The sequence below is a fragment of the Oncorhynchus tshawytscha genome, linkage group LG32 (genome assembly GCF_018296145.1).
Source record: "Oncorhynchus tshawytscha isolate Ot180627B linkage group LG32, Otsh_v2.0, whole genome shotgun sequence".
Lineage (NCBI taxonomy): Eukaryota > Metazoa > Chordata > Actinopteri > Salmoniformes > Salmonidae > Oncorhynchus > Oncorhynchus tshawytscha.
The window spans coordinates 9,141,072-9,168,268 of NC_056460.1; the positions used below are offsets into that span (position 1 = coordinate 9,141,072).

A 27,197-nucleotide genomic window follows, 5' to 3' on the forward strand; every position below is an offset into this window, starting at 1 on the left:
TCTCTCTCCTCCCTCTACTCCCTCTCTTCCCTCCATCTCTCTCCTCCATCTCCTTCCTCTGCTCCCTCTCCTCCCTCTCTTCCCTCCATCTCTCTCCTCCCTCTACTCCCTCTCTTCCCTCCATCTCTCTCCTCCATCTCCTCCCTCTGCTCTCTCTCCTCCCTCTACTACCTCTCTTCCCTCCATCTGTCTCCTCCATCTCCTCCCTCTGCTCCCTCTCTTCCCACTCCTCCATCTGCTCCCTCTCTTCCCTCCATCTCTCTCTTCCCTCTCCTCCCTCTCCTCCCTCTCTCGTTGTACTGCTGTATCTCCACACACTGCACAAATGAACTCTTTACACTCAAACATACAGCTCAGTGCCTGACACTATTTGCGGAACGGTGTTCAAGGCTGAGTCAATATGGGCTGCACAGTCCCTGCACAGCTATTAACCAGGTTCAGAGATACCTACACACAGAGAGATCCCTGAACACAAGGTGTGTGTGTGTCTTTGTGTGTGTGAATGCTGGATGTATTTGTGTGAATTGTCTGCTGTACTTTAGTATTGAAGAGCTTTATTAGTGTTTGGCAACATTTCTAATTACAGCAGTGATTCTGTTAGCCAGATAATCTAGGCCATTTATAGCAGTCTTTGAGTGAGCGTGTGTGTGTGTGTGTGTGTGTGCGTGTGCGTGTGCGTCGTGTGTGTGTTTGCATATGCGTGCGTGTGATGGACAGAAAGACAGAGAGAGAGAGAGACTTTCAGACGACACAGTCAGAGCCGTTTAACTAGCACAGGTTCCTCTAGAGACTTGGCTTGCAGTACTATCTCCCCAGAGAACACAGGCTGCACACACTCCTCCGAACTACTGTGTTCCTATGGCAGAAGGGGATGTGGGAGAGGAGCCTGTGTGGGTAGCTATCATGTAATGCCATATTCAGTATACCTGTAGGCTCGCTCCCGTTGACCTCCTCTCTTCTCATCCTCCCTCCCACACTCACTCCATCTCTCACCCTCCTTTTGTGTCTTTCTTCACTACTTACACGCTCTCTGCATATCTGTACAGATGTAGGCTTTTATTGTTTGGGATTTTAGATCATATAATTTTTTGAAAGATCAAACTGTGGGGGGGGATGAACCTCTGTTTCTGTCTCTCTCTCCCTCCCTATAGGCTGCGTTCCGTACAGACCTGTCATCTCTGCTGGACCTGGTTGGCACGGGGAAAGAGTCACTGAGCTTCATGAAGCGCCGCATGAGGAGGCTGGCGTCACAGTGGGGCACGGCCGCCCAGCGCCTCCACGCCAAGCTGCGGCAACGCTGGAGGGAACAGAAGAAGGTAGAGATGAGAGGGAGAAAGAGGGGGAGAGAGAGAGAGAGAGAGAGAGAGTGGTAGAGAGAGTGGTAGAGAGAGTGGTAGAGAGAGTGGTGTAGAGTGGTAGAGAGAGTGGTGTAGAGTGGTAGAGAGAGTGGTGTAGAGTGGTAGAGAGAGTGGTGTAGAGTGGTAGAGAGAGTGGTGTAGAGTGGTAGAGAGAGAGGTAGAGAGAGAGGTAGAGAGAGAGGTAGAGAGAGAGGTAGAGAGAGAGGTAGAGAGAGAGGTAGAGAGAGAGGTAGAGAGAGAGGTAGAGAGAGAGGTAGAGAGAGAGGTAGAGAGAGAGGTAGCGATGAGCGAGGTAGAGTTGAGGTAGGGTTGAGAAAGTTTAGGGTTGAGAAAGGTTAGGGTTGAGAGAGGTAGGGTTGAGAGAGGTAGGGTTGAGAAAGGTTAGGGTTGAGAGAGGTAGGGTTGAGAGAGGTAGGGTTGAGAAAGGTTAGGGTTGAGAAAGGTTAGGGTTGAGAAAGGTTAGGGTTGAGAGAGGTAGGGTTGAGAAAGTTTAGGGTTGAGAAAGTTTAGGGTTGAGAGAGGTAGGGTTGAGAGGTAGGGTTGAGAAAGGTTAGGGTTGAGAGAGGTAGGGTTGAGAAGGTAGGGTTGAGAAAGGTTAGGGTTGAGAAAGGTTAGGGTTGAGAAAGGTTAGGGTTGAGAAAGGTTAGGGTTGAGAAAGGTTAGGGTTGAGAGAGGTAGGGTTGAGAAAGGTTAGGGTTGAGAGAGAGTTGAGAGTTTCAAATAACCTTTATTGGGTCTGGGAACCCACAACACGACAAACACTCAAGCAAAACCATGGTTACACATCAATTACAAACACAACACCAAATCTAACCTCCACAGTAACTAAACATCACGGCCTCTGAATACCCCATATACTCATAAACAGAGTTGTTAATCAATATTGCTAACCATTTTGTAATCGGCAAACTCAACCCTCAGTCTCGCTGCATCATCCCCTCCAACATTCCCACCCCATCCACAGACCCCTGTCCACGAATACTGTTCTTTCGAGTCTTCCATATTGCTAATTTAGCTGCCCCCTGACACAACATTAAGCAAGAGAACGACACCCCTTCGACTAAACCTGTACTTTGGCCCAAATATTAACTGTTGGGAAGAGAAAAACCTCTCCCAGAGCTGAGAACCAGCTAGTGATCAGGCCAATCATCCCGACCAACCGGGGACACTGTAAAAACAGCCAAAGATTCCGACTCGGCACAGAATGGACACCCTTCCCCAACAGTAGGATCCAGGTGTACCAGATGCACATTGGTGGCTATGTATTATCCTCCATTGGGGTCAGCTGTCCCCTTTTCAAAAGGCAGTTTGTATAAAGACCGCCAACAGCCTTGTGAGGAGGCACCTGGACAAAATACACCCGCTCACCTTGTCGATTTTACCCCTCCAGGGAAGAAGCACGGCACACTTTCACACCGATTTTCTTTCCCAACGCCTTGAACTGTCGCCAGCTCTGGGGTATCGAGGGAAAGCAGCATCCCCACGTCCTCCTCTAATGCCCCCGCCGCAGCACTAACAGTCAGCACAGGGAACACAAAACCCTCAGTCCATCGATCAGAATCGGAAGTGTCAGTCACATACTGCCGATGACGTACTGGCAAGGAGTCGCGGACCTCAGCGACGACCTTCCTCAGTAGGCCGAGATGATCGGATCCCCGCTCTTTCTCCCAGCTCCTCCAGCGATCTGCTCCGGCTCCGCATCAGATGATCCAGCTTGGTTCACCCCACACTTAACAGGCATGAACGTAGGCTGGCTGAACCCAGAGCACGGGACTGGATGGCAGTGTTGTAAAAAAAAAAGAGGCTCTTCAAAAAGCCACATCCCTGGTGGCGTGCCGCCTTACGGGACTGAACAAAAACTCTCCAAGTCTGCATAACAGACTGATAAGCCAGTCAAGCCAGACAAATCACCCCCCTCTAGCTTTAAGAGGAAAATACGTTTGTCTAAGCAGCCCGCTCTCTTCATCAATGTATAGGCTGTGTCGACCCAGCTAGAACCATCACTGTACAACGGTCTCCGGGCTGCTTGAAACCGGAAAGCCCTCTGAAGCTCTTGTATCAGACCCCCCACCAGTGGCTGTAAAATCATTAGTCTGTGCCACAGGATAGAGGCAGCTAGATTATTGGCTACCAGCACCCTTCCCCTATAAGACAGCTGGGGTAGCAGACATTTCCACATTGACAGTCTGGCACACACTTTCTCCACTACACCCTCCCAGTTCTTTTTCTGAAAGACATCGGAGCCTATAAAAAAAAACCAGCCTTCATCCCATCTCTGCCCCACTGAACCCCCCCTGGTAACCGTGGAGTGGACCCTATCTGAAGCTGACCTGCCCACAGCACTCTTACCCCCAATTGACTCTAGCTGAGGAGGCCCCCTCATACACCTTTAAAGCATTTGAGAGAACCTTAACATCCTGTAATAAAAACTGTCAGGTCATCTGCGGACGCAGACAGTGCTATCGTGGGACCCTTCATTACACCTGGTACAGAGAAACCAGTACTGGTGGTCCACACGGTCAAAAGCCTTCCCCTGTTCCAAAGAAAGCAAACCCACATTCACATTAGACAGTTTACAAATGTCTAAAACATCTCTTATTCGAAGCAAGTTATCCACAATAGAGCAGTCAGGTACACAGTAAGACTGGTCCTTGTGGACCAACAGCCCCAGATATTCTTTCAACCTGTTTGAGAGACATCCCGATACAATTTTATATTCTGCACACAGCAATGCAACAGGTCGCCAATTTTTTACGAGAGCCAAATCCCCCTTTTTTTTTGGCAACAATGAAAGCACAGCATGTTGACAGGATACAGGAAGAGAACCCTCATGGAAAGATTCACAAACCACTTCATAACCCCCCCCCCCAATATACCCCCAAAAGTGCTTATAAAACTCAGATGGTAAACCATCGATGCCAGGGGCTCGGCCTGATGAGAGCTGCATAACTGCTGTGGACAGCTCCTGCAGAATAATGTCAGAGTCCAAAGCAGCTCTCTGCTCAGGTCCCAATTGAGGAAGTCCATGTAACGCCTGTTCAGCATACAGAGAGTCACAATCCTCCGCCTAGAGGGCAGAGTACAAATCCACGGCATGTTGGCGCATTTCACTGTCATCCGTGGTCACCTTCCCATCAGGGAGACGAAGGCAGACCATCTGTTTGTGTTGCAATGTCGACTGTCCTACTGTAGGTTTTCCATCCATATCCTTGAGGGTAGCAAAGCGAGACCTAATCAAGGCACCCTTCACTCTTTCATGGAGAATCGACCTCAGTTCATGTCTCTTGCCCTGTAAGGTCATCAGTCCGGGGTCGTTCTGAGTGAGCAACTTCAATTCAACTGATTTGCAGTATACTGTTAATAAAACACACGTATTTGGGCCTTCCCAACCTCCCACCACTGTCTCAAGGACTCTAAATTCTATTTAGTAACACTCCATTTTTCCCCAAAACAACAAAAACTTTTCACAAAACATGACATCATGTAACAATTTAACATTAAAATACCAGTAAGGTGATGACCTTCGTGGACAAGTGAATATCAACAGTAACATTATGGTGATCAGAGAAACCCACAGGAGTAATGTCACAACTTCCAACCCTACTACAGTAGTGATCAGATACATACAACCTGTCTAACCTTCCAACCCTACTACAGTAGTGATCAGATACAGTGCCTTGCGAAAGTATTCGGCCCCCTTGAACTTTGCGACCTTTTGCCACATTTCAGGCTTCAAACATAAAGATATAAAACTGTATTTTTTTGTGAAGAATCAACAACAAGTGGGACACAATCATGAAGTGGAACGACATTTATTGGATATTTCAAACTTTTTTAACAAATCAAAAACTGAAAAATTGGGCGTGCAAAATTATTCAGCCCCCTTAAGTTAATAATTTGTAGCGCCACCTTTTGCTGCGATTACAGCTGTACAGCGCAAAGTTCAAGGGGGCCGAATACTTTCGCAAGGCACTGTACATACAACCTGTCTCCTGCACTACCTGGGAGACTAGCCACACCTAAACCCCCTCATGTACCCCATTACTCGTAGTGGGCATCTCCTCCACTACCTGGGAGACTAGCTCCACATGAACCCCCTCCTGTTGTAACGGAATTCCTCTTCTTCAGAGGAGGAGTAGCAAGAATCAGACCAATGTGCAGCGTGGTAAGTGTCCATAATGATATATTTAATAAATCAACAGAACACTGAACAAAAGTACAAACAAACAACCGAAACAGTCCCGTATGGTGAAAACACTAACACAGGATACCACCACCCACAAAACACAATAGAAAACAGGCTACCTAAATATGGCTCCCAATCAGAGACAACGGCTGACACATGCCTCTGATTATTTTTCTGCTGTATAACAGACGCTATGTTCCCCTCTGGTACAAGCTGCAACTCCGTACCCTCAACACAGACAACGTGTTCCTCAGCAACAGGTGCTTGTGGCTGCTCTAGCACTGTCGGCCCACCTCTCCCTACATCCGTGGACCCAGGCGTTACGAGGACCACCCCTCCCTCCGCCTTCTCCCTTTTCGGGCAAACATGTCACTTATAGCCAACATCCCCACACTCAAAACACCATTGACTAACCGTACTAGCATTAGCCATATACAGTCTGTTGTCATACGTGACTTTAAACGATAACTCCAAAGTCTGCTCCGGTGAGTCCAAAAACATAAACACCTGTCGCCGAAACGACACGACCTGTTTCAGAGCCGGGTGTTTGCAACCCAACGGGAAAATCTTAGTTGAACTCGCAAACTTCCCAAAAACACAATAGCTCGCGCTCCAATAGCTCATTGGGAATAAACGCCGGCCTATTAGAAACTCCTCCACAGTGAGAGTAGCTTCAGGAACACACCTAAAGCCCTGCCGAAGTGACAGGGACGGCGTCCCCATGTGGGTCGCCATCCCCGCCAAAGCCAGGGCAATTTCGACAAGAGAAACAATATACTTAATTCTACCACGACAAATAAATTAAATAAATAATCACCTTAATCATGCATAGAAAAAGGAAAACCACCAAGAAAAGGAAAACAAGAAGGAAAACATCAGGCGACCTAAACTCCAGACAACACTCGCACTCGCTCATACAATTCCCAGCATGCACCAAACACTCCCAGCATGCAGAGAGAGAAGGGGAGAGGTAAAGTAGAGAGAGAGAGGTACAGTAGAGAGAGAAAGAGGTAGAGAGAGAGGTACAGTAGAGAGAGAGAGAGATACAGTAGAGAGAGAGAGAGAGAGAGGTACAGTAGAGAGAGAAAGAGGTACAGTAGAGAGAGAGAGATACAGTAGAGAGAGAGAGAGAGAGAGAGGTACAGTAGAGAGAGAAAGAGGTACAGTAGAGAGAGAAAGAGGTAGAGAGAGGGGGGTACAGTAGAGAGAGAAAGAGGTAGAGAGAGAGGGGTACAGTAGAGAGAGAAAGAGGTAGAGAGAGGGGTACAGTAGAGAGAGGTACAGTAGAGAGTACAGTAGAGAGAGGTACAGTAGAGAGAGAGAAAGGTACGGTAGAGAGAGAGGTACGGTAGAGAGAGAGGTACGGTAGAGAGAGAGGTACGGTAGAGAGAGAGGTACGGTAGAGAGAGAGAAAGAGGTAGAGAGAGAGAGAGGTAGAGAGAGGTACAGTAGAGAGAGAAAGAGGTAGAGAGAGAGAGAGGTAGAGAGAGAGGTACAGTAGAGAGAGAAAGAGGTAGAGAGAGAAAGAGGTAGAGAGGTACAGTAGAGAGAGAAAGAGGTAGAGAGAGAGAGAGGTACAGTAGAGAGAGAGAGAGAGAGTTAGAGAAGGGGTGGTTATGTTAATGCAATATCTTACATTGTTATATCTTGTTATGTTATGTTATTGCTCGTTGCCACATTCAGTCAGGGAATGCAGTGGTATTCAGGTTTTGCAGATGAAAGAAGGTACATGAAAGAAGGTACATGAAAGAAGGTACAGAAAGAAGGTACAGAAAGAAGGTACATGAAAGAAAGAGTGAAAGTGAGTTCTCCCTTCCCCGTGTCGCCACCTTCAATGAATGCAGTTTGTTCTACTATTGTGTCATGCACACTCAGCAACATGATTAAGTAAAGAGTGAAGGTAAACGAAAGTGAACGGGAGAGAGAGGGAGGGCCGGAGGACTCGAAAGATAGAGCGAACGAGAGGCCATAAAAGAACAGGCCCTCCTCCTTCACTCCTCACATCTGTCTCTGCCCGTTTCTAACGCTCAAATAAGCCGACAGGCCTCAAATAGGCGTCCGTCACAGTATTGATTGTCGGAGTCGTCTTGTGCCTCAAACGCATGAAATGGATTTGTTATTTTAGATCTGTCCCCTCCTTATCTCTCTGGCTGTGTGATACTGTGCAATCTCTACACCAGATGTTTCAGTGTTATGACGGCAGTTTTAGTGCTCTGGTCCAAAGCTGTTCATCATGACGTAATTGGTAGACAGAGGCTGTTGTGTGCGCTGATTAATACTGATAGGGGATCAGTGTACAGCGCTGTGATGGAGTGCTTAATATGTGGATAATATCGGATCTCAGATCAGGTGTTGACGGTCATTATCTGGTATGCCTGTGTGTCGACCCCCACCAGTAGACGACGAGTCAGGAACGAAGTAATACAACAGGTGGGAGAAAAGCAGCCGGCCGCCGTTTAACTCTGACCCCCTTGTGCTTCCTATCTGTTCCTCGATCCTGCTCTTCCTCCCTCTCCGCCTCCGTCTCCGACTCCTCTCCACTGATGCAATCCCGACTTAGTATTCCTCTCCGGTTCACTTTTTTAACCTTCCAATATGCTCTGGGGATGAAATTCTGTTTCCCTTGATTGAGTTTGTTTGGGTTTGTTTATTTGCGTATGGAAAAGGAATAACTTCATGGAGCCGGAGAGAGAGAGAGAGAATGGGAGCACGGGAGAGAGATAGGGATTGCGATAGGGAGAGGGAAGGAGAGCGAGACAAAGGGAGAGGGAGGGAGAGAGAGAGACAAAGGGAGAGGGAAGGAGAGAGACATAAGCGAGAGAGAATAACCATTATTTCACCTGTCAGTGGCAGAAACAGGGAAGGGATCCCAGGAGAGCATGGCATAGAGGAGTCTTTTGTCTGTGTGTGTCTGTGTGTACCGTTTTACATTTTCTACAATATATGCCACTCAACGGAGACTGTTATCCAGAGAGACGTACAGTGCAGTGAGTGCATATTCAGTGCACATGTTTCTAGTTCGTGTATGTGATCCCTGAGGGAATTGAACCCACCACCTTTGGAAAGAGTGGAGTTTCAAAAAGTTCCATTCCTGCTCTGTCGAACCTCTAGACCGTGTGTGTGTGTGTGTGTGTGTGTGTGTTGAACTATTTTTTATGGGTACCAGAAGAGTCCCCTCAAGAATAGTTAAACATGTCCACACACGATATATGCCACTCAACAGAGGCTGTTATCCAAAGAGACTTAAAGTGGATATTCAATACGTGTGTGTGTGAGAGAGAGAGAGCGTGCGTGTGTGAGAGAGAGAGCGTGCGTGTGTGAGAGAGAGAGCGTGTGTGTGTGTGTGAGAGAGTGTGTGTGTGTGTGAGAGAGAGAGCGTGCGTGTGTGAGAGAGAGAGAGAGAGCGTGCGTGTGTGAGAGAGAGAGCGTGTGTGTGTGAGAGAGAGAGCGTGTGCGTGTGTGAGAGAGAGAGCGTGCGTGTGTGTGAGAGAGAGAGCGTGTGTGTGTGAGAGAGAGAGCGTGTGTGTGTGAGAGAGCGTGCGTGTGTGAGAGAGAGAGAGTGCGTGTGTGCGTGTGTGTGAGAGAGAGAGCGTGCGTGTGTGTGTGAGAGAGCGTGTGTGTGTGTGAGAGAGAGAGCGTGCGTGTGTGAGAGAGAGAGAGCGTGCGTGTGTGAGAGAGAGAGAGTGTGCGTGTGTGAGAGAGAGCGTGTGTGTGTGTGAGAGAGAGAGAGAGCGTGCGTGTGTGTGAGAGAGCGTGTGTGTGTGAGAGAGAGAGCGTGCGTGTGTGAGAGAGAGAGAGAGCGTGCGTGTGTGTGAGAGAGAGTGTGTGTGAGAGAGCGTGCGTGTGTGTGAGAGAGAGCGTGTGTGTGAGAGAGAGAGAGCGTGCGTGTGTGAGAGAGAGAGAGCGTGCGTGTGTGTGTGAGAGAGAGAGCGTGTGTGTGTGAGAGAGCGTGTGTGTGTGTGAGAGAGCGTGCGTGTGTGTGAGAGAGAGAGAGCGTGCGTGTGAGAGCGTGTGTGTGAGAGAGAGCGTGCGTGTGAGAGAGAGAGCGTGCGTGTGTGTGTGTGTGAGAGAGAGCGTGCGTGTGTGAGAGAGAGAGCGTGTGTGTGTGTGAGAGAGAGTGCGTGTGTGTGTGTGTGTGAGAGAGAGAGAGCGTGCGTGTGTGAGAGAGTGTGTGTGTGTGTGAGAGAGAGCGTGCGTGTGTGTGAGAGAGAGAGCGTGCGTGTGTGTGAGAGAGAGAGCGTGCGTGTGTGTGAGAGAGAGAGAGCGTGCGTGTGTGTGAGAGAGAGAGCGTGTGTGTGTGAGAGAGAGAGCGCGTGTGTGTGAGAGAGAGCGTGCGTGTGTGAGAGAGAGAGAGCGTGCGTGTGTGAGAGAGAGAGAGCGTGCGTGTGTGAGAGAGAGATAGCGTGCGTGTGTGTGAGAGAGAGCGTGCGTGTGTGTGAGAGAGAGAGCGTGCGTGTGTGTGTGTGTGAGAGAGAGAGAGCGTGCGTGTGTGAGAGAGAGAGAGCGTGTGTGTGTGAGAGAGAGCGTGTGTGTGTGTGAGAGAGAGCGTGCGTGTGTGTGAGAGAGCGTGCGTGTGTGAGAGAGAGCGTGCGTGTGTGTGAGAGAGAGCGTGCGTGTGTGTGAGAGAGAGAGCGTGCGTGTGTGAGAGAGCGTGCGTGTGTGAAGAGAGCGTGTGTGTGTGTGTGAGAGAGCGTGTGTGTGTGTGAGAGAGAGCGTGTGCGTGTGTGAGAGAGAGCGTGCGTGCGTGTGTGTGTGAGAGAGAGCGTGCGTGTGTGTGAGAGAGAGAGCGTGCGTGTGTGTGAGAGAGAGAGCGTGCGTGTGTGAGAGAGAGAGCGTGCGTGTGTGTGAGAGAGAGAGCGTGCGTGTGTGTGAGAGAGAAGTGCGTGTGTGTGAGAGCAAGAGCGTGTGTGTGTGAGAGCGTGTGTGTGTGAGAGAGCGTGTGTGTGTGAGAGAGAGCGTGTGTGTGTGAGAGCGTGTGTGTGTGTGAGAGCGAGAGTGTGTGAGAGCGAGAGTGTGTGAGAGCGAGAGAGAGTGTGTGTGTGTGAGAGCGAGAGAGTGTGTGTGTGTGTGAGAGCGAGAGAGCGTGTGCGTGGGTATTAGAGAAATCCCGACGGACTGACTTACTGTGGAACGCCCCAAAGGCCTCCTAATGAATTTAAATTATTTCCCTGTCCAGTCAGTTTGAACCTTTCCTGACAACTGTATAACACCTGAGGAGTTGTAACCTAGTCCTTTAAACTAGAACATCGCTGAGGTCGAACTGCAGCAACCCCTTATCATGGATGACAATGACTTACTTTTACGCAGCGTTTTAGTCTGAAAGTGGTCTGAGTTGAAAGAAGGAACTCAACCACGTCCACCAGCATTTCCCACAACACACCCTGTTCTGTTGCACTGAAGTACTCAAACACCGAAGCAGAGTCCAACACTGAGCGTGGGAATCAAGTATTTGTGGATAGAGAGACGGAGCGTTGAAGCTAAAAAGCAGTGAGAAACAAACTGAATAGAAAAGGGGGGTTTTATCGATGGAGGAATGGGAATCTCTGCCACGCAGTCGCAGCCTGAGCAGCGCTCTTAGAACATGACGCTATCTAGAACCTAAAGGCTTCTTCGGCTGTCCCCACCTTTTGAAGAACCCTTGTTGGTTCCAGGTAGAACCATTTTGGCTCCAACTAGAACCGTTTTGGGTTCCATGTAGAAACCCTGTCCAACGTGGGTTCTACCTGGAACAAAGAAGTGTTCCACCTGGAACTTAAAAAGGGTTCTCCTATAGGGACAGCCGAAGAACCCTTTCGGAACCCTTTTTCTAAGAGCGTATAGGAGAGCGATGGGAGACCAGCATGAACTGCATTTCTCCCTTCAATTCCAGTTTGATGAGCGGTGTTCACGGCTGAGTCTATGTATGCTGCACTTTACAAAACAATCCTAGCACTTATATACTGTGTGTGTGTGTGTGTGTGTGTGTGTGATGACCCCATCACTCTTGGTGTTCCTTAGAGAGTAGACTGACCTGCAACAGTAGTGGGTAAGATACAGTTTGCAGCCGTGATGGGACAGGGGTAAAGGGGAGAGTAGAGGCTGTAGTTGGCAGTGCAAGCTTGTATGCCACCCTCACCCCCTCGACCCCCTCACTCAGACATCTGTGCCCTTCGGACTGGCTGGTGGAAGGGCAGTGTGTGGACACGCAGGTTTGTTAAGAGCACAACAGATACCCGAACACACACACATACGCACCCACACAGGCACGCAAGAGCACACACCTCCCTACACACCATCCTGCTAACGGGCACCAGGTGAAACATTAGTATTCTGCTGGGGTTAGCACGTTAGCGATGAGTGGAGCTGAGCACTGGAGACACACAGTATTATAGAGATCTCTTCACTGTAGTGTCACTTCCAGATCTACCACACACACACACACACACTTAAAACAAAGTTTAGACTCACTCACACACACACACACACTTAAAACACAAAGTTGAGACACACACACACACACACACACACACTTAACACCAAGTTTTTAACTATCACATGATTAGACAGTGATTCAGGCAACACACACACAGGACAGAGAGAGAGGAAAAGGGAGGATGAGAGGGAACGAGGGGTAGCAGAGGGAGAGAGAGAAAGGAGGAGAGAGGAAGAGAGCAGGGGGAGCGAGAGGGGGAGAGAGAGAGCAAGAGACGAGGGTAAAACAGCCTCCAGGAACTTAATGAGGTGTGCCCCGCTGAGTGGAGAAAGGGCTGTTAATCACACACACACACACACCTTCTCGCTCACACACACACACCACACTTAAAACACAAAGTTTAGACTCACTCACACACACAAAACACAAAGTTTAGACTGACTCACACACACATAAAACACTAAGTTTAGACTCACACACACAAACACACTTAGAACACAAAGTTTAGATTCTCACACTGACACACACACTTTCAACACCAGTTCAGACCCTCACGCACAGCGACACACACTTAATTTGACACACACGTATCCATACAAACGCACATCAAGGTCACAGACTTGTCAGTGATACACGTTGGCAGCAGAGCAGGTGCTGTTCCCCTATGTCCTCCCTCTGCAGCTTCACAGATGTCTTATCTTCCTCACACTACGCTCCACTCCACCACTGTCTGTGTGTGTGTGTGTGTGTGTGTGTGTGTGTGTGTGTGTGTGTGTGTGTGTGTGTGTTCAATCTCACTCCAAAGTTCCTATCAGCAATAGACATTCTCTTTGCCATTCCTACAGTCACTTTATCCCTATTAGAGACTATGCCAATTATATTGTAGCAGGGACGCTGAGAGTGCAAGATGAGGGGGAAGTTGATTTAACAGCATAGAAGGTGAATGTAACGGTTTTCTTCCTGGGAAGGAGAGGAGGACCAAAATGCAGCGTGGTTATTTATAAACATCTTTAATGAAAGATGAAAATGTGAACACTATACAAAATAAGAAACCGTGGAAAACCCGAAACAGTCCTAACTGGTGCAAAACACAGAGACAGGAAACAACCACCCACCAGATACCTAAAGAATATGGCTGCCTAAATATGGTTCCCAATCAGAGACAACGAGAAACACCTGCCTCTGATTGAGAACTACTCCAGGCAACCATAGACGTACCTAGAATACTCAACTGAACACAACCCCATAGACTACAAAACCCCTAGACAAAACAAGACACATAAATCACCCAATCACACCCTGGCCTAACCAACATAATAGAGAAAACACAGAATACTAAGGCCTGGGCGTGACAGTGAAGCGGTGTGTGTAGGTGGTAGGATGGTGTGTAAGGGTACAGGGAAGCAGGTAGATGAGGGGGAAGTTGATTTAACACCATAGAAGGTGAGGCGGGGTGTGTAGGTGGTAAGATGGTGTGTAAGGGTACAGGGAAGCAGGTAGATGAGGGGGAAGTTGATTTAACACCATAGAAGGTGAGGCGGGGTGTGTAGGTGGTAAGATGGTGTGTAAGAGAACAGGGAAGCAGGTAGATGAGGGGAAGTTGATTTAACACCATAGAAGGTGAGGCGGGGTGTGTAGGTGGTAAGATGGTGTGTAAGGGTACAGGGAAGCAGGTAGATGAGGGGAAGTTGATTTAACACCATAGAAGGTGAGGCGGGGTGTGTAGGTGGTAGGATGGTGTGTAAGGGTACAGGGAAGGGAAGCAGGTAGATGAGGGGGTGAAGTTGATTTAACACCATAGAAGGTGAGGGTGAGCGGGGTGTGTAGGTGGTAAGATGGTGTGTAAGGGTACAGGGAAGCAGGTAGATGAGGGGAAGTTGATTTAACACCATAGAAGGTGAGGCACCATAGGGGTGTGTAGGTGGTAAGATGGTGTGTAAGAGAACAGGGAAGCAGGTAGATGAGGGGGAAGTTGATTTAACACCATAGAAGGTGAAGCGGGGTGTGTAGGTGGTAGGATGGTGTGTAAGGGTACAGGGAAGCAGGTAGATGAGGGGAAGTTGATTTAACACCATAGAAGGTGAGGCGGGGTGTGTAGGTGGTAGGATGGTGTGTAAGGGTACAGGGAAGCAGGTAGATGAGGGGGAGGTTGATTTAACACCATAGAAGGTGAGGCGGGGTGTGTAGGTGGTAGGATGTGTGTAAGGGTACAGGGAAGCAGGTAGATGAGTTGAAGGCGAGTTCTCTGTTCCTCCACCGTCTGTCTCGTAGGTGTCTTTGCCTCTGGATCCACTGTGGTTCTCTGGTGTCGAGAGTGTTCGTCCTGCTTCGTTCCTTGGGTCCTTTTTTGCTGTTGGACTGAGACACAGACGCAAGGGATGCACAAATGTTCACACGTACATGTGTCCACAAACACAGACCCTCTGTGAGTGGCAGAAGTCCACTGTATAAACAGATACCTCCATGTACATGTTCAGACTCCCTCCTTAGGGATAACTGTGTCTCTGTGTGGGTATACGTGTTCAGACTCCCTCCTTAGGGGGGTCACAGGGGGGAGATAACTGTGTCTCTGTGTGGGTATGTGTGTTCAGACTCCTTAGGGGTCACAGGGGGGAGAACTGTGTCTCTGTGTGGGTATGCGTGTTCAGACTCCTTAGGAGTCACAGAGGGGAGAAAACTGTGTCTCTGTGTGGGTATGCGTGTTCAGACTCCTTAGGAGTCACAGGGGGGAGATAACTGTGTCTCTGTGTGGGTATGTGTGTTCAGACTCCTTAGGGGTCACAGGGGGGAGATAACTGTGTCTCTGTGTGGGTATGCGTGTTCAGACTCCTTAGCGGTCACAGGGGAGATAACTGTGTCTCTGTGTGGGTATGCGTGTTCAGACTCCTTAGGGGTCACAGGGGGGAGATAACTGTGTCTCTGTGTGGGTATGTGTGTTCAGACTCCTTAGGGGTCACAGGGGGGAGATAACTGTGTCTCTGTGTGGGTATGCGTGTTCAGACTCCTTAGGGGGTCACAGGGGTGAGATAACTGTGTCTCTGTGTGGGTATGCGTATTCAGACTCATTAGGGGGGTTCACAGGTGTGAGATAACTGTGTCTCTGTGTGGGTATGCATGTTCAGACTCCTTAGGGGTCACAGGGGTGAGATAACGGTGTCTCTGTGTGGGTATGTGTGTTCAGACTCCTTAGGGGTCACAGGCATGAGAACTGTGTCTCTGTGTGGGTATGGGTATTCAGACTCCTTAGGGGTCACAGGGGGGGGAGATAACTGTGTCTCTGTGTGGGTATGCGTGTTCAGACTCCTTAGGGGTCACAGGGGGAGATAACTGTGTCTCTGTGTGGGTATGCGTGTTCAGACTCCTGTGTGGGGTCACAGGGGGGGGGAGATAACTGTGTCTCTGTGTGGGTATGCGTGTTCAGACTCCTTAGGGGTCACAGGGGTAGGGGTCACAGGGGGAGATAACTGTGTCTCTGTGTGGGTATGCGTGTTCAGACTCCTTAGGGGTCACAGGGGGAGATAACTGTGTCTCTGTGTGGGTATGCGTGTTCAGACTCCTTAGGGGTCACAGGGGGAGATAACTGTGTCTCTGTGTGGGTATGCGTGTCAGACTCCTTAGGGGTCACAGGGGTGAGATAACTGTGTCTCTGTGTGGGTATGCGTGTTCAGACTCCTTAGGGGTCACAGGGGGAGATAACTGTGTCTCTGTGTGGGTATGTGTGACTCCAGACTCTGTGTCTCTGTGTGGGGGTCAGACTCCTTAGGGGTGAGATAACTGTGTCTCTGTGTGGGTATGCGTCCTTAGGGGTCACAGGGAGATAACTGTTCATTCAGACTCATTAGGGGTGGGTATTCACAGGTGTGAGATAACTGTGTCTCTGTGTGGGTATGCGTGTTCAGACTCCTTAGGGGTCACAGGGGTGAGATAACTGTGTCTCTGTGTGGGTATGTGTGTTCAGACTCCTTAGGGGTCACAGGCATGAGATAACTGTGTCTCTGTGTGGGTATGGGTGTTCAGACTCCTTAGGGGTCACAGGGGTGAGATAACTATGTCTCTGTGTGGGTATGCGTGTTCAGACTCCTTAGGGGTCACAGGGGGGAGATACCCTGTGTGGGTACACAGAGACACAGGGGTGAGATAACTATGTCTCTGTGTGGGTATGCCTGTTCAGACTCCTTAGGGGTCAGGGGGAGATCTGAACACGCATACCCACACAGAGACACAGTTATGTGTGTTCAGACTCCTTAGGGGTCACAGGGGGAGATAACTGTGTCTCTGTGTGGGTATGTGTGTTCAGACTCCTTAGGGGTCACAGGGGGGAGATAACTGTGTCTCTGTGTGGGTATGTGTGTTCAGACTCCTTAGGGGTCACAGGGGGAGATAACTGTGTCTCTGTGTGGGTATGCATGCAGCTGTGTATAGGTGGCAAATGTGTAATTTTGGATCTTACGCCTCGATCACACCGATTAGCGTCACTGTGCAAATTAATACTCAGCATCATCTGGATGTGTCTGCAACAAAAGTTCAACATTCACCTTCTGCTACCATTTCTGTCAATCCGTCGACGCGTACAGTTTGACCCGTACTTTTGATGAAACCCAAACGCAGCGCTCCATTGGAAATAAATGTACTTCTGGTGCACCAAAACGCAACGACGCTGTCAGCGGTGTCGAGGCGTTACTGCATGAACATGCAACCTTCGAGAATCACTGCAGACTCCCTTTTCAACAGAGAACCTAATTCACGGTTAAATATCAAGGTTACGTTTCCAACATCATTCCAGTATGTTTCATAAAGCTGCCTCCCATTTTTACTTCAGTGGAGGGGAACTAACTTTGGCAAATTGAGATGAATGCTACCCATTAGCCAAAAGTTCAATCCTGTTTTTCTACAGTACCACACCAGCACTACCAGAGCCAACCCAATAGGTTCCTCACTCAGCAATGGAGTGCTGTTGCCAGCGTGTGAACTGTGAATTCCTCCCTCCACACCAGTGTTTCTGCATTAGTGCGTGGTTGCCAGATCTGCGTGATATCCCCCATTTTGGCCAAAGGTATTCTCGGGGCCGAAGCCATCTGCCATCTGCCACCCAAACTGTAATTTAATTGCGCTTAACTTTTTTATGAAGCACACGTTTAATATAGAAAGCTTATTAATTCAGGGTGATATTTAATTTCATGCCAGTCGCGTTTTTGCTGGCGCTTGATTCGCTATGCATCCCATAGACACTCTCTCGACACACACACACACACACACACACACACACACACACACACACACACACACACACACACACACACACACACACACACACATATATATATATATATATATATATATATATATATATATATATATATATATATATATATATATATATATATATATATACACACATATATATACACACACACACACACACACACACACACACACACACACACACACACATATATACACACACACACACACACACACACACACACACACACACACACACACACACACACACACACACACTCATATAGAGGCTTAGAAGCCAGCAGAGATGAGACATGGAGAACTGGTATGAGCTGGTTTTGAAGTTTGTCTATGGCAGGGATGTTTCTCTGGGTCTGGGTCTATTTCAGAATCTATTTCTATCTCCAGTCCTTGAAGGCCGCTGTGTATTCTTGTTTTCATCCTAATTACTTTTTAATAACAGACTACTTTTTAATTTGACCTGGGCGACCAGGAGTGTGAAATCGTTTGCTTATTAATGAGACAAATCAATCTCGTCAGGATCATTAATTCCACTGTTTTGAATTCCGTTCCCTCCATTCTGGCGCTTGTACAATCTGACGGGAGATGGCTAGAGGAGGAGGAGAAGGTGGTGGTGTGTGCCAGTGTTGTTGTTTAGCATCCTGCCAGCCGCTGACTGACTATGTGACTTTTAGCACATGATTAGACAGTGACTCAGGCAACACACACACAGGACAGAGAGAGAGGAAAAGGGAGGATGAGAGGAGGGGAAAAAAGAGGGGTAGCAGAGGGAGAGAGAGAAAGGAGGGAGAGAGACGAGGGTAAAACAGCCTCCAGGAACTTAATGAGGTGTGCCCCGCTGAGTGGAGAAAGGGCTGTTAATCACACACACACTCTCTTTCTTACACACACACACACACACACATACATGCACATACACACACACACACACACACACACACACACACACACACACACCCACTCTGTTTCACATATAAACACACACTCTCTCACACCACATACACACACATACACCCTCACACTCTCACACACACATGCTCTTTCTCACACACACACACACTCTCTTTTTCACACACACACACACACACACACACACTCACACACACACACACACACACACACACACACACACACACTCTCACTCTCACACATACACACATACATGCACTCACACACACACACACACCACTCTGTTTCACATATACACACACACACTCTCTCTCACACCACATACACATATACACACTCACACACACACACACAACACACACACACACACACAAACTCACCACTCTCATAAGCTCATTATGTAAAAGCCAGTGAAAGTTTGTCTCAGTATGTCTATCTGGGGCAGAAGGGCTTTTCATGCTGTGTTAGCGCGTCAGAATTACTCTGCACAGCACCTCTCTGACATGACCGACTCTGGTCTGCATCCAAAATGGCGCCCTATTCCCTGCATAGTGCACAACTTTTGACCCGAGCCCTATGGGCCCTGGTCAAAAGTAGTGCACTATGCAGGGAATAGGGAGCCATTTGGAATGCAGCCTCTGTCCAATACACAGTAGGGATGTGTTCTGTCTCTGATACCATAGTGTATTATAACAGAAGCATGTTTTATTACAGCGAGAGTCGGATGTATGATGAACAGTTATGTAGGCAGATGTCCTTTGTCTATTGAACACTATAGAAATTCTACAGAAAATATTTGATAGATTGAGGATGTGTGTCTGATGCTAATTACTGTATTATTACAGCCACAGTTTGATTCTGAATTGATATATATGTTTTCTTGATTTCTAATACACTAGGAGGCAGGGTTGGGGTTAATTTAATTCAATTCAACCTGTGATTTGAAATTGAAATTTGTATTTAATTTGAACACACCACACCGAAAACATAATTTATATTCTATTTGAATAAAAGGAAGTTGAATTTCATTCAAAGCTATTCAAAGAAATTTAACATGAAAAATGAAACATGAAAAGTAATTCCTTGTACACATGTTTACCCAAAGAAAATGTCAATTAATACTTAAGAAATACAGATACTATTTTAAAAAATCAAATAGATTATCACTCATAGATGTATTTTATTATAACAATGTTTGTCATGAGATGTTAGGTTGTTCCCTTCCATTCTGGAGTGTTTGGTTTTATCTAATGCATTCTGGGAAATGTTTCTGACTATTTTTTTTTTATAACATGTTAGTGAAGTATGAATGATTTATTTATTTAACCTGCAAAATTATCTTAGAATATTTAAGTCATATGATACCATACAATTAACATTGTATAGTGTTGTGTTCACATATATCCATTTGAATAGCCAAAATCCATTTGGAATTCATTGAATAAAATGTATATTTCCTTTTAATTCCAATTCCATTCAAATTCTGCTTCCTGTGGGGTGTGGTCAATTCAAATTCAATTCAAATTAGCAAACAAGGCATTTGTGGTAAGTACCTGGGGGCTGCCATCTTTATGCACCTCCCTTATTCAGAATTGCTAGCAGGATGAACATGTGTTCATGTCTGGTACTTCGAGAACCAAGTCAAATATATTATTAAGGCTAGTTGGATGGCTGATCACTAAAGCCCTCTCTCAAGTAACCAAAAGAACACGTTTGTTCTAACCCCAGACAAACTCACCTGATTCAACTCCTTGCGGGCTTGATGACTAGTTGAAAATTTGAATCAGGTGTGCTTGTCCCGGGCTACAACAACAATGTGTGCTGTTGGGGGTACTCGAGAAGTTGGGGGAACACTGATCTAATGTATGCAGATGTTCCGTATCTGTTCTGTGCATGCTAGCATTCAGTGTCTGTTCTGTGTATGCCAGCAATGACTGACTGGCTACGTCTAGTACACTGTGAAGATTGAACACGTGTTCATGTCTGACACTTACAAAACCATGCATTACGGCTGAGGTTGGATGTTTGACATCTCTTCAGATGTGTACATTGCGTACCATTATAGAAATTCTCCAACTGAGCCATCACAATCGTACGTCTGTAACATGTAGACTTCACCACTGATCTCTCCTACACATATATACTTTTTAAATTCATTATCTTTATGTGTTATCTCAGGTTTTATTCTTCTGTTTTATTTAAAGTAATCATGTATAAAAAAAGTAGATAAATTAACATTTATTATTCCCCCCCCCCAGATCCTGGTGCACGTGGGCTTCCTGACAGAGGAGTCAGGGGACGTGTTCAGCCCCAAGGTCCTGAAGGGAGGTCCCCTGGGGGAGATGGTCCAGTGGGCCGACATCCTCACAGCCCTCCATGTTCTGGGACACAACCTCAAGATCTCCATGTCTGTTAAGGAACTACAGGGGTGAGTCAGCATGTTATAATGTTCCAATGATGTTCATGGGAAACTGTGTTTTGGCTGTGTCTTGATTGATTGATTTAATTTGTTTGGGTGTTTTAGTGTGTGGTGGAATGGAAGCGTTTTCATTGATCTGACCACGGCCATTTTGTGCCATCTTGTTTCGTCAGCTATTGGCCAATAGACACAGTATGGCTATTAGCGTGTGCTTTTATCCAAAGCGACTTACAGACCCTCCAAGGTGATGGCGTTGAAAAGCGCGTTGTGATCAATGGACAGACGGTGCTCGTTTGTATTTGATTGCTGTCCATTTCATCATTTTGACTCATCGCTCATGTTGATCTACAGAATTACAATGGAAACACTTGCAGTGTCTCCAGAAAGTCTACAAGCCCTTGAACTTCCCATTTTGCTGCCTTAAGATTTGATCTAAAAATGTTTTCAAATAGTTTTCCCGCTGTGAAAGAAAGTTCTAGAAAATTGTCCAACTAAAACAAAAACTGAAATATCATAATTGGATAAGTCTCTACCCAATTGAGTTAATACTTGTTGGAAGCACCTTTGGCAGCCATTGCAGTTGTGAATCATTTTCATTAAGGATCTACCATCTTTGCACAACTCGTAGGGCAACATATATGCATTGTTTTTGTCAGAACTGCTCAGGCTCAGCAAATTTGTTTGAGGATCATTGATGGACAGTGATATTTCAAGTCAGGATATTTAAGACAGGACTGAGACTAGACCACTCAGGAACACTCAACAGCTCTTGTCTCACAGAAAAATACAACCCTATCCCAGGGTTAGGTTATCAGAAGACTGAGGTGAGATTTCCTCAAACTTCTTTACCTGGGCTTTGCTCCTTTCATATTTCTCTTGATCCTAACAAACTCCCCAGTCCCGGTCAGAAAAGTTTTCTGTAACTTTCTTTCACTTTGAAAACGTGGAGTAGGTCGTGTAGATGTGTAGGTTAAAAATGATAATTGAATCACTTTTTAGATCACATTTTAACACAGTAAAATGTGAACACAGTTCAAAGGGTCAGCAGTTTACATACACTAAGTTAACTGTGCCTTTAAACAGCTTGGAACATTCCAGAAATTATGTCATGGCTTTAGAAGCTTCTGATAGGCTAATTTACATCATTTGAGTCAATTGGAGTGGATGTATTTCAAGTCATATCTTCAAATTCAGTGCCTCTTTGCTTGACATCATGGGAAAATCAAAAGAAATCAGCCAAGAACTCAAAAAAGTTATTGTAGACCTCCATTATTGTAGACCTCTGGTTCATCCTTGGAAGCAATTTCCAAATGCCTGAAGGCACCACGTTCATCTGTACAAACAGTAGTACACAAGTATTAACACCATGGGACCACGGAGCCGTCATACCGCTCAGGAAGGAGACGCTTTCGGTCTACTTGAGATGAACGTACTTTGGTGCAAAAAGTGCAAATCAATCCCAGAACAACAGCAGAGGACCTTGTGAAGATGCTGGAGGAAACAGGTACAAAAGTATCTATATCCACAGTAAAACGAGTCCCATATCGACATAACCTGAAAGGCCGCTCAGCAAGGAAGAAGCCACTGCTCCAAAACTGCCATAAAAAAGCCAGACTACGGTTTGCAACGGCACATGGGGACAAAGATTGTACTATTTGGAGAAATGTCCTCTGGTCTGATGAAACAAAAATAGAACTGTTTGGCCATAATGACCATCGTTATGTTTGGAGGTAAAGGGGGAGGCTTGCAAGCCGAAGATCACCATCCCAACCATGAAGCACGGGGGTGGCAGCATCATGTTGTGGGGGTGCTTTTCTGCAGGAGGGACTGGTGCACTTCACAAAATAGATGGCATCATGAGGAAGGAAATTATGTGGATATATCGAAACAACATCTCAAGACATAAGTCAGGAAGTTAAAGCTTTGTCGAAAATGGGTCTTCCAAATGTACATTGACCCCAAGCATACTTCCAAAGTTGTGGCAAAATGGCTTAAGGACAACAAAGTCAAGGTATTGGAGTGGCCCTGACCTCAATCATATAGAACATGTGTGGGCAGAACTGAAAAAGCATGTGCGAGCAAGGAGGCCTACAAACCTGACTCAGTTAATCCAGCTCTGTCAGGAGGAATGGACCAAAATTCACCCAACTTATTGTGGGAAGCTTGTGGAAGGCTACCCAAAATGTTTGACCCATGTTAAACAATTTATTAAAGGCAATGCTACCAAATTCTATTTGAGTGTATGTGAACTTCTGACCCACTGGGAATGTGATGACAGAAATAAAAGCTGAAATAAATCATTCTCTCTACTATTATTCTGACATTTCATATTCTTAAAATAAAGTGGTGATCCTAACTGACCTAAAACAGGGAGTTTTTACTAGGATTAAATGTCAGGATTTGTGAAAAACTGAGTTTAAATGTATTTGGCTAAGATGTATGTAAACTTCCGACTTCAACTGTACCTGCTCTACCATCCTAGTTAACCCAATACATCAGCCCATCAGAGCCTCAGACCTGGGCTGTGTCCCAATCGGCAAGGATGCTGCCTTTTGAGGCAGCTTTCTAGGCAAGATGTCAAAATTGGTATGTCCCAATCCCAAGGTACCTTCAAATGCTGCTTTCTACGGTGCTTTCATTGGGCAATTTTAAAGGCAGCATCCCATGTGTCCATCGCTGGGGAGGTTATCCCATAACCCCTTTCGGCACACCTAAAATTAAATTAAATTAATGATGGACACAAGTCCGGCTTGGGAGAAAATGTTCCAGAAGAATAAGGAATAACTTGGCGAAATGTAAATAAAACGTTTATTTATTCACAATATTATGTTCAACAAATTACTTTCATATGAATTTTCAATTCAAATGTTGAGTAACTGTTGTTCATCAGCCCGTTGCCAAGCTAGCTAGCTAGCTAGCTAACACATCATACGTGATAGCTAGCTAACGTTAATAGGCGTTCTCGTCCTGTTTATCGGCTGTTTAGAGATGCACAACTAAACTAACTATGTGTAAATTGTGAAGCCCCAGACAGTTTTTAAATCAATGAATTGGTGAACTTGATAGCCAGCTAAAAACATGTACTGTAGCAAATGTGTTTTCGGGGACTAAAGTGGGCACCTGTTTACGTAACGTCAACGTTAGCTAACATTCTCTTGTTACTTTCCCTTCCCCTATTGTGTTGCACAACTGGGTTTGTTGTTACTAGGTAAAATTAGAGGCTAAGTTATTCTACTCTTACTGTTAACAACTGATCAAGGTAAAACAGTATATGCAAAACTCTTAACAAAATGACTACAAATTAATAAAGGTAGTTGTGGCTTCAGTGATTTGGTTTCAGCACTGACATTTGAGCAGTGAGGTTCATTTCACCCCCACTTTGCCTCTGCTTGTTCCAGCTCTCACCCTGACACCCTGCAGATGTCAAGATATGTTTGGGAACCTCCCAGCCACCATGATAATCACCATATCCCAGGATTTTATTCAGGAGTGTGCAACATCACAATGTTAGATAGAAATAGATTCACCCACGTTATTGTTGATCATGCAGATTTCTCCGGACATTGTAACCTATGGGATTGCACAGTGGGGAAATCTTCAATTTAGACCATGATTAAGTTGAAATTAAGTATTAGTAAAGGGCTGGAACAAAAACGTGTAAAGTCCTGTCCTGTGTATAAAATGACTACATTTGCCCTCATGTTAAGAACAAGTTTATGAATGTTGGAGGTTAATCTCCTTGAGATTTCCCTCACTTGGGAATTACCTATTTTGTAGAATGGACTGTGCTTTAAGGACTAATGCACAGACACAGAAAAAACAATACAAATGTTAAACATTTATTCATCTGTCTAATCCCATGCAAGGAGAGAGAAAGACATCAACAATTGTCACGTCTGTTTTACGAAGAAGACGTAGGCGCAGCGTGGTATGCGTACATTCTTTATTATTATAAGAACGAACAAACTACCCAAAATAACAAAACGTGACGCTATACAAATGAGTGCTGACAGGAGAACACATAGAGAAGAACCCACAAACACTAAAGGGGAAATGGCTACCTAAATATGATCCTCAATCAGAGACAACGATAAATAGCTGCCTCTGAATGGGAACCATATCAGGCCACCATAAACATACAAATACCTAGACTTACAAAACCCTAGACATACAAAAACCCTAGACAATACAAAACCCCTAGACAATACAAAAACTAGCGTATCCACCCTAGTCACACCCTGACCTCACCAAAATTTAAAGAAAACAGAGATATCTCAGGTCAGGGCGTGACAACAATATTACTATGCTGTATTCATTTAATTTAATATATATTCCTGTTTGTTATGCATTTTTATATAATTACATTGGACATGTTATCTTTTATCACAGCAGTATTTGTAGCCAATGCATTTAGCTTACATTAGGATGAAGTAGCCAAGGCACTCTTATGTAGTTGGATTGCATCACATCACCTTTCAATAATAGTTATCAACTCATATAAAACCGTGTTATCCTGAACATCAGTGTCTTTTAATAAAATGCACAGGTGCGATAGTTGTATGAATTAATCACAAAGTAAGCCTACTCATGGAAAAAACTTTAGCAGCTGTAATGCAATATTAGTTTCGCAATAAAACACCACTGTTCTTACTATTTTATCACACTTAAGCAGTCAGTAAAATATCTTACTTAGCTATCTCCAAAAATCGTATCCTGTATCATGCAAGCTTGCTTCCTGTCCACGAAGATGGAGCTACAGACCGAGCAATGCGCGAGAGGAGAACCCTATACCGCAGGATAGTTATTCTGGTCAATGTCAACTTAACTCGTGGACAGGTACTGTTACTTGTTTACTCGTTATTGGTGTCAGATATTTCCATTTTGGGATGGTTGTTCACTGGATTGCTAGCAAACGTCTCGCGCTCGGTGGAATGCAAATGCGCCGTCACATGATGCTGCCTTCCAATTCCCGTCCAGATTGGCGGTTACAGAACCTACTGGGAAAGTGCTACCTACTAAGTTAGTTGCCTTTTGGAGTCAGGTAGGCAGCAGGCAGCTACCTTTGGATTGGGACACAGCCCCGCAGTCTTCTTATTGAGTTATTTAGTGACCCCATCGATCGTCATCAACCTCGTCTCCGGTCAATGGCACAATGTTGTGTCTCTTTCCGCTTCCCCTCGTCCTATCAGCACCTCTTCATATAGCCCCTTTTTGTGCTGACGGATACAGTAGTCGCCGTCACCGTGCGGTCTCCGGGTGGTCCAGACATAAATCTGTCTCATTGGTTAAGACACTCCGGGGGCCGGTGTCCAGTGTTTGCCTACTAAAAGCAGGGCTAAAGACTGTAAATCACAAGAGATAGTCAAACGCCGCCAGCCAGGGTTAGTCATATGGAGATGGATTGGGTAGTTTGGTTGGCCGCCAAACCTGTGTTGGGGATTATGAATTGAGTTGTCTTGGAGTCATTTTTTTTCAGCTTCTTTGATATAAGGAGATGTTTGGAGCTGAGTCACGGTTTGTTGGCTGAGCCAATTCCACTGTTTTGTGCGCTTCTGACTAAGTGAAGTGTCCCACTCTATCCCACTCTCTGTCTTGTCTCTTTCTCTACTTCTCCTTTCCAAACCTTCACTTTGTTTCTCTCTCTACCTCCTTGTATATCCTCCTCTTCTCCGTCTGTCTCTTTTGTTCTCTCTTTCATATATTGTCTTCTCTCTGTCTGTTTTACACCTCTGTCTCTCTTTCTCTCTCTGTCTTTCTCTCCATCTCTATCTTTCGTTACACTCTCCACCTCTCTCGCTTCAAGTGCTATCGGACAAGGTTGTTTGCTGTAACCCAGGTCACCGTTGTTGACTCGAAACTCTGCAGCTACCCCCTATTTCCCATGACCCCCTGCTTTCAACAGGACAAAGAACATTGGCCTTTTGGATTCGACAGATGTGATATTACAAGCAATTTAGCTGTCACCGGAGGAAGCGCAATTATTTTTGTTATTCCCCCTCTATCGGTCTGTCTTTAGATTTGGCTTTGATAAACAGAAATTGTTCTATCGATCATTTTTTTGGTTAACACATCACTGGACAAAAGAATTGGGACATACAGGAGGTTGATATTACCAAGAAGAAGAAAATGACGCTCTCACGATGTCGGCACAAGAGAGCGTGAAGGGTCGTCATTTATTAATATGGGTTCATTTAAAGGTGTTGTTTCCCCCTTGACACGTTTTCTGTGGCTCTCTCTCTCTGCCTAAGTGGGGACACAGACTAGCGTGCCACTTAAAGATAGCAGATTTTCTGTTTGAAGAGTAAGTATAGATTTTTGTTGGCAGCCAAGTGCGACACGACGTCATGAAAAATGTTTTGTTTCGCCGCCAAGTCACAAACATCCCAAGGCATTGTTTCCAACAGCTTTTCTTTGTTTATTTCTTTTTCTTTTATCTCAGAAGAAAACCAAAGCCCAGTTATCGTAGAAGCTCGTCTGAAATGTTGGTTTCGCTCGTATCTCTCTGTTTTTCTGCTGACAAATTGCAGTCAGCACTTTTGTCAGTAATCAAACGTGGCAGGGAAAACAACGAGGCAGACGGAGTACTCGCTAAATAATTCGCCTTTCAGATACAGATGTAACAGATTTGATTCTATTACATTGAGCACATCA

The 27,197-nt window shown here is 46.0% G+C and overlaps 1 protein-coding gene across 3 annotated transcripts in view; it reads left to right on the top strand.

Annotated features, from left to right (window-relative positions):
- LOC112230118 (alpha-1,6-mannosylglycoprotein 6-beta-N-acetylglucosaminyltransferase B-like) overlaps positions 1-27,197 on the top strand; it is a 165,401-nt gene that overhangs the window by 71,539 nt on the left and 66,665 nt on the right. For all 3 annotated transcript variants that reach the window (XM_042310817.1, XM_042310816.1, XM_042310818.1), the window contains exons 7-8: positions 1,152-1,316; positions 20,386-20,555. In XM_042310817.1, the coding sequence (XP_042166751.1) occupies positions 1,152-1,316; positions 20,386-20,555 (335 nt within the window). The remainder of the gene's footprint in view (positions 1-1,151; positions 1,317-20,385; positions 20,556-27,197) is intronic.